A 13755-nucleotide genomic window follows, 5' to 3' on the forward strand; every position below is an offset into this window, starting at 1 on the left:
TGATGATGATGATAAGGAGGAGGAGGTGAGACGAGAGCCCTGCGGGGGTCACCAGTCACATCATTATTTACCCCCTGTCCTCCAGCTCGGGACGTCAAGGTGCTGAAGCCTTTGGTGAATGTGGAGGTGGAGGAGGAGAGCTGTGCCGTCTTCTCCTGCGAGCTGTCCCATGAGGACGAGGAGGTGGAATGGTTCCTGAATGACACCCTGCTCTACACAAACAACTACAACGACATCAAGAAGATGGGCGCCTGCCACACCCTGACCCTGAAGCAGGTGGCCGCCCAGGACTCCGGGACCGTCAGCCTCAAGAGCCAGAAACTGACGCTCAGCGCAGAGCTGAAGGTCAAAGGTAAGTGCCAAGGAACGGACAGGAACTTCTGCAGCTTGTCCTAGTAGTGGAACCTCCAGACCAGATGCCACCAGGGCTTTTGGGGTGGTCGGCTGCCAGGTCAGTGGGATTTCGGGATTGTCAGAGGCCAGAATAAGAGAATCTTCTGTACATCCTGCATGGTGATACGAGTGACTGTCAGGAAGTGTTGTCATAGGCCCACGGCAGGGTCTCAGCCTGTACTATAAGACAATGAGGTGTGCTCTGTCCTTGTAGAGAAGCCTGCAGTGTTTATGAAGTCTTTGGATGATGCAGTTGGAGAGGAGCGGGGGATGGTCACCCTAAAGTGCGAGGTCTCCAAACCCAAAGTCACCGCCGTCTGGAAGAAGAACGACCAAGTTCTGCCCAATGGAGACAAATATCAGCAGGTCCAGGCGGGAAAAACCGTCTCCCTCACCATCCACAACCTGAACAAGGCCGACGCCGGGCTCTACACCTGCGACATCGGCACGGATGTGGCCAAGTCCAAAGTTGGTGTTCAAGGTATGTTATATAGGTATCAGCAATGGTGGGTGGGAGACAGGTAGATAGGGGAGGGGATAGATCACTGAATGGGTGTATCATCCACTAGGGGGAGCTCACTACATACAGATTATACAGTCACCACTAGGGGGAGCTCACTACATACAGATTATACAGTCACCACTAGGGGGAGCTCACTACATACAGATTATACAGTCACCACTAGGGGGAGCTCACTACATACAGATTATACAGTCACCACTAGAGGGAGCTCACTACATACAGATTATACAGTCACTACTAGGGGAGCTCACTACATACAGATTATACAGTCACCACTAGAGGGAGCTCACTACACACAGATTATACAGTCACCACTAGGAGGAGCTCACTACATACAGATTATACAGTCACCACTAGGGGGCGCTCACTACATACAGATTATACAGTCACCACTAGGAGGCGCTCACTACATACAGATTATACAGTCACCACTAGGGGGAGCTCACTACATACAGATTATACAGTCACCACTAGGGGGAGCTCACTACATACAGATTATACAGTCACCACTAGGGGGAGCTCACTACATACAGATTATACAGTCACCACTAGGGGGAGCTCACTACATACAGATTATACAGTCACCACTAGGGGGAGCTCACTACATACAGATTATACAGTCACCACTAGGGGGAGCTCACTACATACAGATTATACAGTCACCACTAGGGGGAGCTCACTACATACAGATTATACAGTCACCACTAGAGGGAGCTCACTATATACAGATTATACAGTCATCACTAGGAGGAGCTCACTACATACAGATTATACAGTCACCACTAGGGGGAGCTCACTACATACAGATTATACAGTCACCACTAGGGGAAGCTCACTACATACAGATTATACAGTCACCACTAGGGGGAGCTCACTACACACAGATTATACAGTCACCACTAGGGGGAGCTCACTACATACAGATTATACAGTCACCACTAGGGGGAGCTCACTACATACAGATTATACAGTCACCACTAGGGGGAGCTCACTACATACAGATTATACAGTCACCACTAGGGGGAGCTCACTACATACAGATTATACAGTCACCACTAGAGGGAGCTCACTACATACAGATTATACAGTCACCACTAGGAGGAGCTCACTACATACAGATTATACAGTCACCACTAGAAGGAGCTCACTACATACAGATTATACAGTCACCACTAGGGGGAGCTCACTACATACAGATTATACAGTCACCACTAGAGGGAGCTCACGACATACAGATTATACAGTCACCACTAGGGGGAGCTCTCTACATACAGATTATACAGTCACCACTAGGAGGAGCTCACTACATACAGATTATACAATCACCACTAGGGGGAGCTCACTACATACAGATTATACAGTCACCACTAGGAGGAGCTCACGACATACAGATTATACAGTCACCACTAGAGGGAGCTCACTACATACAGATTATACAGTCACCACTAGGGGGAGCTCACTACATACAGATTATACAGTCACCACTAGGAGGAGCTCACTACATACAGATTATACAGTCACTACTAGAGGGAGCTCACTACATACAGATTATACAGTCACCACTAGGAGGAGCTCACTACATACAGATTATACAGTCACCACTAGGGGGAGCTCACTACCTACAGATTATACAGTCACCACTAGGAGGAGCTTACTATATACAGATTATACAGTCACCACTAGGGGGAGCTCACTACATACAGATTATACAGTCACCACTAGGGGGAGCTCACTACATACAGATTATACAGTCACCACTAGGGGGAGCTCACTACATACAGATTATACAGTCACCACTAGGAGGAGCTCACTACACACAGATTATACAGTCACCACTAGAGGGAGCTCACGACATACAGATTATACAGTCACCACTAGGGGGAGCTCACTACATACAGATTATACAGTCACCACTAGGAGGAGCTCACTACATACAGATTATACAGTCACCACTAGGGGGAGCTCACTACATACAGATTATACAGTCACCACTAGGGGGAGCTCACTACATACAGATTATACAGTCACCACTAGGGGGAGCTCACTACATACAGATTATACAGTCACCACTAGGGGGAGCTCACTACATACAGATTATACAGTCACCACTAGGGGGAGCTCACTACATACAGATTATACAGTCACCACTAGGGGGAGCTCACTACATACAGATTATACAGTCACCACTAGGGGGAGCTCACTACATACAGATTATACAGTCACCACTAGGGGGAGCTCACTACATACAGATTATACAGTCACCACTAGGGGCAGCTCACTACATACAGAATATACAGTCACCACTAGGGGGAGCTCACTACATACAGATTATACAGTCACCACTAGGAGGAGCTCACTACATACAGATTATACAGTCACCACTAGGAGGAGCTCACTACATACAGATTATACAGTCACCACTAGGGGAGCTCACTACATACAGATTATACAGTCACCACTAGGGGCAGCTCACTACATACAGATTATACAGTCACCACTAGGGGGAGCTCACTACATACAGATTATACAGTCACCACTAGGAGGAGCTCACGACATACAGATTATACAGTCACCACTAGGGGGAGCTCACTACCTACAGATTATACAGTCACCACTAGGAGGAGCTTACTACATACAGATTATACAGTCACCACTAGGGGGAGCTCACTACATACAGATTATACAGTCACCACTAGGGGGAGCTCACTACATACAGATTATACAGTCACCACTAGGGGGAGCTCACTACATACAGATTATACAGTCACCACTAGGGGGAGCTCACTACATACAGATTATACAGTCACCACTAGGGGGAGCTCACTACATACAGATTATACAGTCACCACTAGGGGGAGCTCACTACATACAGATTATACAGTCACCACTAGGAGGAGCTCACTACACACAGATTATACAGTCACCACTAGAGGGAGCTCACGACATACAGATTATACAGTCACCACTAGGGGGAGCTCACTACATACAGATTATACAGTCACCACTAGGAAGAGCTCACTACATACAGATTATACAGTCACCACTAGGAGGAGCTCATTACATACAGATTATACAGTCACCACTAGGAAGAGCTCACTACATACAGATTATACAGTCACCACTAGGAGGAGCTCATTACATACAGATTATACAGTCACCACTAGGAAGAGCTCACGACATACAGATTATACAGTCACCACTAGGGGGAGCTCACTACATACAGATTATACAGTCACCACTAGGAGGAGCTCACTACATACAGATTATACAGTCACCACTAGGGGGAGCTCACTACATACAGATTATACAGTCACCACTAGGGGGAGCTCACTACATACAGATTATACAGTCACCACTAGGGGGAGCTCACTACATACAGATTATACAGTCACCACTAGGGGGAGCTCACTACATACAGATTATACAGTCACCACTAGGGGCAGCTCACTACATACAGAATATACAGTCACCACTAGGGGGAGCTCACTACATACAGATTATACAGTCACCACTAGGGGGAGCTCACTACATACAGATTATACAGTCACCACTAGGAGGAGCTCACTACATACAGATTATACAGTCACCACTAGGAGGAGCTCACTACATACAGATTATACAGTCACCACTAGGGGAGCTCACTACATACAGATTATACAGTCACCACTAGGGGCAGCTCACTACATACAGATTATACAGTCACCACTAGGGGGAGCTCACTACATACAGATTATACAGTCACCACTAGGAGGAGCTCACGACATACAGATTATACAGTCACCACTAGGGGGAGCTCACTACATACAGATTATACAGTCACCACTAGGGGGAGCTCACTACATACAGATTATACAGTCACCACTAGGGGGAGCTCACTACCTACAGATTATACAGTCACCACTAGGGGGAGCTCACTACATACAGATTATACAGTCACCACTAGGGGGAGCTCACTACATACAGATTATACAGTCACCACTAGGAGGAGCTCACTACACACAGATTATACAGTCACCACTAGAGGGAGCTCACGACATACAGATTATACAGTCACCACTAGGGGGAGCTCACTACATACAGATTATACAGTCACCACTAGGAAGAGCTCACTACATACAGATTATACAGTCACCACTAGGAGGAGCTCATTACATACAGATTATACAGTCACCACTAGGAAGAGCTCACTACATACAGATTATACAGTCACCACTAGGAGGAGCTCATTACATACAGATTATACAGTCACCACTAGGAAGAGCTCACGACATACAGATTATACAGTCACCACTAGGGGGAGCTCACTACATACAGATTATACAGTCACCACTAGGGGGAGCTCACTACATACAGATTATACAGTCACCACTAGGAAGAGCTCACTACATACAGATTATACAGTCACCACTAGGAGGAGCTCACTACATACAGATTATACAGTCACCACTAGGGGGAGCTCACTACATACAGATTATACAGTCACCACTAGGGGCAGCTCACTACATACAGAATATACAGTCACCACTAGGGGGAGCTCACTACATACAGATTATACAGTCACCACTAGGGGGAGCTCACTACATACAGATTATACAGTCACCACTAGGAGGGAGCTCACTACATACAGATTATACAGTCACCACTAGGAGGAGCTCACTACATACAGATTATACAGTCACCACTAGGAGGAGCTCACGACATACAGATTATACAGTCACCACTAGGAGGAGCTCACTACATACAGATTATACAGTCACCACTAGGAGGAGCTCACTACATACAGATTATACAGTCACCACTAGATGGAGCTCACTACATACAGATTATACAGTCACCACTAGGAGGAGCTCACTACATACAGATTATACAGTCACCACTAGGGGCAGCTCACTACATACAGAATATACAGTCACCACTAGGGGGAGCTCACTACATACAGATTATACAGTCACCACTAGATGGAGCTCACTACATACAGATTATACAGTCACCACTAGGAGGAGCTCACTACATACAGATTATACAGTCACCACTAGGAGGAGCTCACTACATACAGATTATACAGTCACCACTAGAGGGAGCTCACTACATACAGATTATAAAGTCACCACTAGGGGGAGCTCACTACATACAGATTATACAGTCACCACTAGGGGAGCTCACTACATACAGATTATACAGTCACCACTAGGGGAGCTCACTACATACAGATTATACAGTCACCACTAGGGGGAGCTCACTACATACAGATTATACAGTCACCACTAGGAGGAGCTCACTACATACAGATTATACAGTCACCACTAGGAGGAGCTCACTACATACAGATTATACAGCTACCACTAGGAGGAGCTCACTACATACAGATTATACAGTCACCACTAGGGGGAGCTCACTACATACAGATTATACAGTCACCACTAGGAGGAACTCACTACATACAGATTATACAGTCACCACTAGGGGGAGCTCACTACATACAGATTATACTGTCACCACTAGGGGGAGCTCACTACATACATATTATACAGTCACCACTAGAGGGAGCTCACTACATACAGATTATACAGTCACCACTAGGGGGAGCTCAGTACATACAGATTATACAGTCACTACTAGGAGGAGCTCACTACATACAGATTATACAGTCACCACTAGGGGGAGCTCACTACATACAGATTATACAGTCACCACTAGGGGGAGCTCACTACACACAGATTATACAGTCACCACTAGAGGGAGCTCAGTACATACAGATTATACAGTCACCACTAGGAGGAACTCACTACATACAGATTATACAGTCACCACTAGAGGGAGCTCACTACATACAGATTATACAGTCACCACTAGGGAGAGCTCACTACATACAGATTATACAGTCACCACTAGAGGGAGCTCACTACATACAGATTATACAGTCATCACTAGGAGGAGCTCACTACATACAAATTATACAGTCACCACTAGAGGGAGCTCACTACATACAGATTACAGTCATCACTAGGGGGAGCTCACTACATACAAATTATACAGTCACCACTAGGAGGAGCTCACTACATACAGATTATACAGTCACCACTAGGGGGAGCTCACTACATACAGATTATACAGTCACCACTAGGGGGAGCTCACTACATACAGATTATACAGTCACCACTAGAGGGAGCTCACTACATACAGATTATACAGTCACCACTAGAGGGAGCTCACTACATACAGATTATACAGTCACCACTAGGAGGAGCTCACTACATACAGATTATACAGTCACCACTAGGGGGAGCTCACTACATACAGATTATACAGTCACCACTAGGGGGAGCTCACTACATACAGATTATACAGTCACCACTAGGGGGAGCTCACTACATACAGATTATACAGTCACCACTAGGGGGAGCTCACTACATACAGATTATACAGTCACCACTAGGGGGAGCTCACTACATACAGATTATACAGTCACCACTAGGAGGAGCTCACTACATACAGATTATACAGTCACCACTAGGGGGAGCTCACTACATACAGATTATACAGTCACCACTAGGAGGAGCTCACTACACACAGATTATACAGTCACCACTAGAGGGAGCTCACGACATACAGATTATACAGTCACCACTAGGGGGAGCTCACTACATACAGATTATACAGTCACCACTAGGAGGAGCTCACTACATACAGATTATACAGTCACCACTAGGGGGAGCTCACTACATACAGATTATACAGTCACCACTAGGGGCAGCTCACTACATACAGAATATACAGTCACCACTAGGGGGAGCTCACTACATACAGATTATACAGTCACCACTAGGGGGAGCTCACTACATACAGATTATACAGTCACAACTAGGAGGAGCTCACTACATACAGATTATACAGTCACCACTAGGGGGAGCTCACTACATACAGATTATACAGTCACCACTAGGGGGAGCTCACTACATACAGTATATACAGTCACCACTAGGGGAGCTCACTACATACAGATTATACAGTCACCACTAGGGGGAGCTCACTACATACAGAATATACAGTCACCACTAGGAGGAGCTCACTACATACAGGTTATACAGTCACCACTAGGGGGAGCTCACTACATACAGATTATACAGTCACCACTAGGGGGAGCTCACTACACACAGATTATACAGTCACCACTAGGGGGAGCTCACTACATACAGATTATACAGTCACCACTAGGAGGAGCTCACTACATACAGATTATACAGTCACCACTAGGAGGAGCTCACTACATACAGATTATACAGTCACCACTAGGGGGAGCTCACTACATACAGATTATACAGTCACCACTAGGAAGAGCTCACTACATACAGATTATACAGTCACCACTAGGGGGAGCTCACTACATACAGATTATACAGTCACCACTAGGAGGAGCTTACTATATACAGATTATACAGTCACCACTAGGGGGAGCTCACTACATACAGATTATACAGTCACCACTAGGGGGAGCTCACTACATACAGATTATACAGTCACCACTAGGAGGAGCTCACTACATACAGATTATACACCCACCACTAGGGGGAGCTCACTACATACAGATTATACAGTCACCACTAGGGGGAGCTCACTACATACAGATTATACAGTCACCACTAGGAGGAGCTCACTACATACAGATTATACACCCACCACTAGGGGGAGCTCACTACATACAGATTATACAGTCACCACTAGGGGGAGCTCACTATATACAGATTATACAGTCACCACTAGGGGGAGCTCACTATATACAGATTATACAGTCAGCACTAGGGGGAGCTCACTACCTACAGGTTATACAGTCACCACTAGGGGGAGCTCACTACACACAGATTATACAGTCACCACTAGGGGGAGCTCACTACATACAGATTATACAGTCACCACTAGGAGGAGCTCACTACATACAGATTATACAGTCACCACTAGGAGGAGCTCACTACATACAGATTATACAGTCACCACTAGGGGGAGCTCACTACATACAGATTATACAGTCACCACTAGGGGGAGCTCACTACATACAGATTATACAGTCACCACTAGGAGGAGCTCACTACATACAGATTATACAGTCACCACTAGGAGGAGCTCACTACATACAGATTATACAGTCACCACTAGGGGCAGCTCACTACATACAGAATATACAGTCACCACTAGGGGGAGCTCACTACATACAGATTATACAGTCACCACTAGGGGGAGCTCACTACATACAGATTATACAGTCACAACTAGGAGGAGCTCACTACATACAGATTATACAGTCACCACTAGGGGGAGCTCACTACATACAGATTATACAGTCACCACTAGGGGCAGCTCACTACATACAGAATATACAGTCACCACTAGGGGGAGCTCACTACATACAGATTATACAGTCACCACTAGGGGGAGCTCACTACATACAGATTATACAGTCACAACTAGGAGGAGCTCACTACATACAGATTATACAGTCACCACTAGGGGGAGCTCACTACATACAGATTATACAGTCACCACTATGGGGAGCTCACTACATACAGTATATACAGTCACCACTAGGGGAGCTCACTACATACAGATTATACAGTCACCACTAGGGGGAGCTCACTACATACAGAATATACAGTCACCACTAGGAGGAGCTCACTACATACAGGTTATACAGTCACCACTAGGGGGAGCTCACTACATACAGATTATACAGTCACCACTAGGGGGAGCTCACTACACACAGATTATACAGTCACCACTAGGGGGAGCTCACTACATACAGATTATACAGTCACCACTAGGAGGAGCTCACTACATACAGATTATACAGTCACCACTAGGAGGAGCTCACTACATACAGATTATACAGTCACCACTAGGGGGAGCTCACTACATACAGATTATACAGTCACCACTAGGAAGAGCTCACTACATACAGATTATACAGTCACCACTAGGGGGAGCTCACTACATACAGATTATACAGTCACCACTAGGAGGAGCTTACTATATACAGATTATACAGTCACCACTAGGGGGAGCTCACTACATACAGATTATACAGTCACCACTAGGGGGAGCTCACTACATACAGATTATACAGTCACCACTAGGAGGAGCTCACTACATACAGATTATACAGTCACCACTAGGAGGAGCTCACTACATACAGATTATACACCCACCACTAGGGGGAGCTCACTACATACAGATTATACAGTCACCACTAGGGGGAGCTCACTATATACAGATTATACAGTCACCACTAGGGGGAGCTCACTATATACAGATTATACAGTCAGCACTAGGGGGAGCTCACTACCTACAGGTTATACAGTCACCACTAGGGGGAGCTCACTACACACAGATTATACAGTCACCACTAGGGGGAGCTCACTACATACAGATTATACAGTCACCACTAGGAGGAGCTCACTGCATACAGATTATACAGTCACCACTAGGAGGAGCTCACTACATACAGATTATACAGTCACCACTAGGGGGAGCTCACTACATACAGATTATACAGTCACCACTAGGGGGAGCTCACTACATACAGATTATACAGTCACCACTAGGAGGAGCTCACTACATACAGATTATACAGTCACCACTAGGGGGAGCTCACTACATACAGATTATACAGTCACCACTAGGGGGAGCTCACTACATACAGATTATACAGTCACCACTAGGAGGAGCTCACTACATACAGATTATACAGTCACCACTAGGAGGAGCTCACTACATACAGATTATACAGTCACCACTAGGGGGAGCTCACTACATACAGATTATACAGTCACCACTAGGGGGAGCTCACTACATACAGATTATACAGTCACCACTAGGAGGCGCTCACTACATACAGATTATACAGTCACCACTAGGGGGAGCTCACTACATACAGATTATACAGTCACCACTAGGAGGAGCTCACTACATACAGATTATACAGTCACCACTAGGGGGAGCTCACTACATACAGATTATACAGTCAGCACTAGAATGAATTAATAAAGGTCCTGCAGAATATGATCTAAGATCCCGTTCTTATAATTCCTGTGTGATCAGAGGATTCAGATTCTAATCTTCCACCTTTGCCCTGCAGAACTCAACATCGGAATCACAAAACGTCTGAAGAGCACAGAGGCCAAAGAAGGCGAGAGCTGCAGCTTTGAGTGTGTCCTGTCTCACGAGAGCATTGATGAGTGTTCCTGGACAGTGAATGGACAGGACATCGAGAGCAGTCAGAGGTTCGAGGTGTCCAACAAGGGCCGGAAATACCTTCTAAATATCAAAGAGGTAAAGGCCAGCGACGCCGGAGATGTGGTCTTCACAGCTCGCAATCTGTCATCCAAAGCCACACTGACCGTCAAAGGTAAGAAGTCCTATTGCCATTCCAGAATAACTAAATAACTACTGCTATATGTTATGCAGAGATGGCCATGATGGCGGTGGGCAGTGATGGCCATGATTAAGATGAGTAGTGACATAGTAATGATGCTGATGAGGTTGGTGTTGGTGCTCAGGTCTGGAAGTGATGATCGTGGTGAGGTTGGGCAGTGATGATGAGGTTGGGCTGTGATGTTGGTGTTATGGTCGCTCGTGATGTCGGTGATGATGTTGGCCAGTGATGTTGGTGTTATGGTCGCTCGTGATGTCGGTGATGATGTTGGGCAGTGATGTTGGTGTTATGGTCACTCGTGATGTCGGTGATGATGTTGGGCAGTGATGTTGGTGTTATGGTCGCTCATGATGTCAGTGATGATGTTGGCCAGTGATGTTGGTAGTATGGTCACTCGTGATGTCGGTGATGACATTGGCCAGTGATGTTGGTGTTATGGTCGCTCATGATGTCAGTGATGATGTTGGCCAGTGATGTTGGTAGTATGGTCACTCGTGATGTCGGTGATGATGTTGGCCAGTGATGTTGGTGTTATGGTCGCTCGTGATGTCGGTGATGACATTTGTCAGTGATGTTGGTGTTATGGTCACTCGTGATATCGGTGATGATGTTGGGCAGTGATGTTAGTAGTATGGTCGCTCATGATGTCGGTGATGATGTTGGCCAGTGATGTCGGTGATGAGGTTGGCCAGTGATGTCGGTGATGAGGTTGACCAGTGATGTCAGTGATGATGTTGGTCAGTGATGTTGGTGTTATGGTCGCTCATGATGTCGGTGATGACGTTGGCCAGTGATGTTGGTGTTATGGTCGCTCGTGATGTCTGTGAGGATGTTGGCCAGTGATGTCGGTGAGGATGTTGGGCAGTGTTGTTGGTGTTATGGTCGCTCGTGATGTCGGTGATGATGTTGGCCAGTGATGTTGGTAGTATGGTCACTCGTGATGTCGGTGATGATGTTGGCCAGTGATGTTGGTGTTATGGTCGCTCGTGATGTCGGTGATGACATTGGTCAGTGATGTTGGTGTTATGGTCGCTCGTGATATCGGTGATGATGTTGGGCAGTGATGTTAGTAGTATGGTCGCTCATGATGTCGGTGATGATGTTGGCCAGTGATGTCGGTGATGAGGTTGGCCAGTGATGTCTGTGAGGATGTTGGCCAGTGATGTCGGTGATGATGTTGGGCAGTGTTGTTGGTGTTATGGTCGCTCGTGATGTCGGTGATGATGTTGGCCAGTGATGTTGGTAGTATGGTCGCTCGTGATGTCGGTGATGATGTTGGCCAGTGATGTTGGTGAGAATGCAGGCCAGTGATGTCGGTGATGATGTTGGCCAGTGATGTTGGTGTTATGGTCGCTCGTGATGTCGGTGATGATGTTGGGCAGTGATGTTGGTAGTATGGTCACTCGTGATGTCGGTGATGAGGTTGGGCTGTGATGTTGGTGTTATGGTCGCCCGTGATGTCGGTGATGATGTTGGGCAGTGATGTTGGTGTTATGGTCGCTCGTGATGTCGGTGATGATGTTGGCCAGTGATGTTGGTAGTATGGTCACTCGTGATGTCGGTGATGACATTGGCCAGTGATGTTGGTGTTATGGTCGCTCATGATGTCAGTGATGATGTTGGCCAGTGATGTTGGTAGTATGGTCACTCGTGATGTCGGTGATGATGTTGGCCAGTGATGTTGGTGTTATGGTCGCTCGTGATGTCGGTGATGACATTGGCCAGTGATGTTGGTGTTATGGTCGCTCGTGATGTCGGTGATGACATTTGTCAGTGATGTTGGTGTTATGGTCACTCGTGATATCGGTGATGATGTTGGGCAGTGATGTTAGTAGTATGGTCGCTCATGATGTCGGTGATGATGTTGGCCAGTGATGTCGGTGATGAGGTTGGCCAGTGATGTCGGTGATGAGGTTGACCAGTGATGTCAGTGATGATGTTGGTCAGTGATGTTGGTGTTATGGTCGCTCATGATGTCGGTGATGACGTTGGCCAGTGATGTTGGTGTTATGGTCGCTCGTGATGTCTGTGAGGATGTTGGCCAGTGATGTCGGTGAGGATGTTGGGCAGTGTTGTTGGTGTTATGGTCGCTCGTGATGTCGGTGATGATGTTGGCCAGTGATGTTGGTAGTATGGTCACTCGTGATGTCGGTGATGATGTTGGCCAGTGATGTTGGTGTTATGGTCGCTCGTGATGTCGGTGATGACATTGGTCAGTGATGTTGGTGTTATGGTCGCTCATGATATCGGTGATGATGTTGGGCAGTGATGTTAGTAGTATGGTCGCTCATGATGTCGGTGATGATGTTGGCCAGTGATGTCGGTGATGAGGTTGGCCAGTGATGTCGGTGATGAGGTTGACCAGTGATGTCAGTGATGATGTTGGTCAGTGATGTTGGTGTTATGGTCGCTCATG

At 46.5% G+C, this 13755-nt stretch overlaps 1 protein-coding gene across 1 annotated transcript in view; it reads left to right on the forward strand.

Moving 5' to 3' along the window:
- The window catches only part of OBSCN (obscurin, cytoskeletal calmodulin and titin-interacting RhoGEF), a gene marked incomplete at its 3' end in the record, with an annotated part of 243727 nt that overhangs the window by 80997 nt on the left and 148975 nt on the right, over positions 1–13755 (forward strand). Inside the window, exons 28-30 of the mRNA XM_075272031.1 lie at positions 86–352; positions 608–874; positions 11043–11312. Coding sequence (XP_075128132.1) covers positions 86–352; positions 608–874; positions 11043–11312 — 804 coding nt within the window. The remainder of the gene's footprint in view (positions 1–85; positions 353–607; positions 875–11042; positions 11313–13755) is intronic.

This window comes from Leptodactylus fuscus, chromosome 4, assembly GCF_031893055.1.
Source record: "Leptodactylus fuscus isolate aLepFus1 chromosome 4, aLepFus1.hap2, whole genome shotgun sequence".
Lineage (NCBI taxonomy): Eukaryota > Metazoa > Chordata > Amphibia > Anura > Leptodactylidae > Leptodactylus > Leptodactylus fuscus.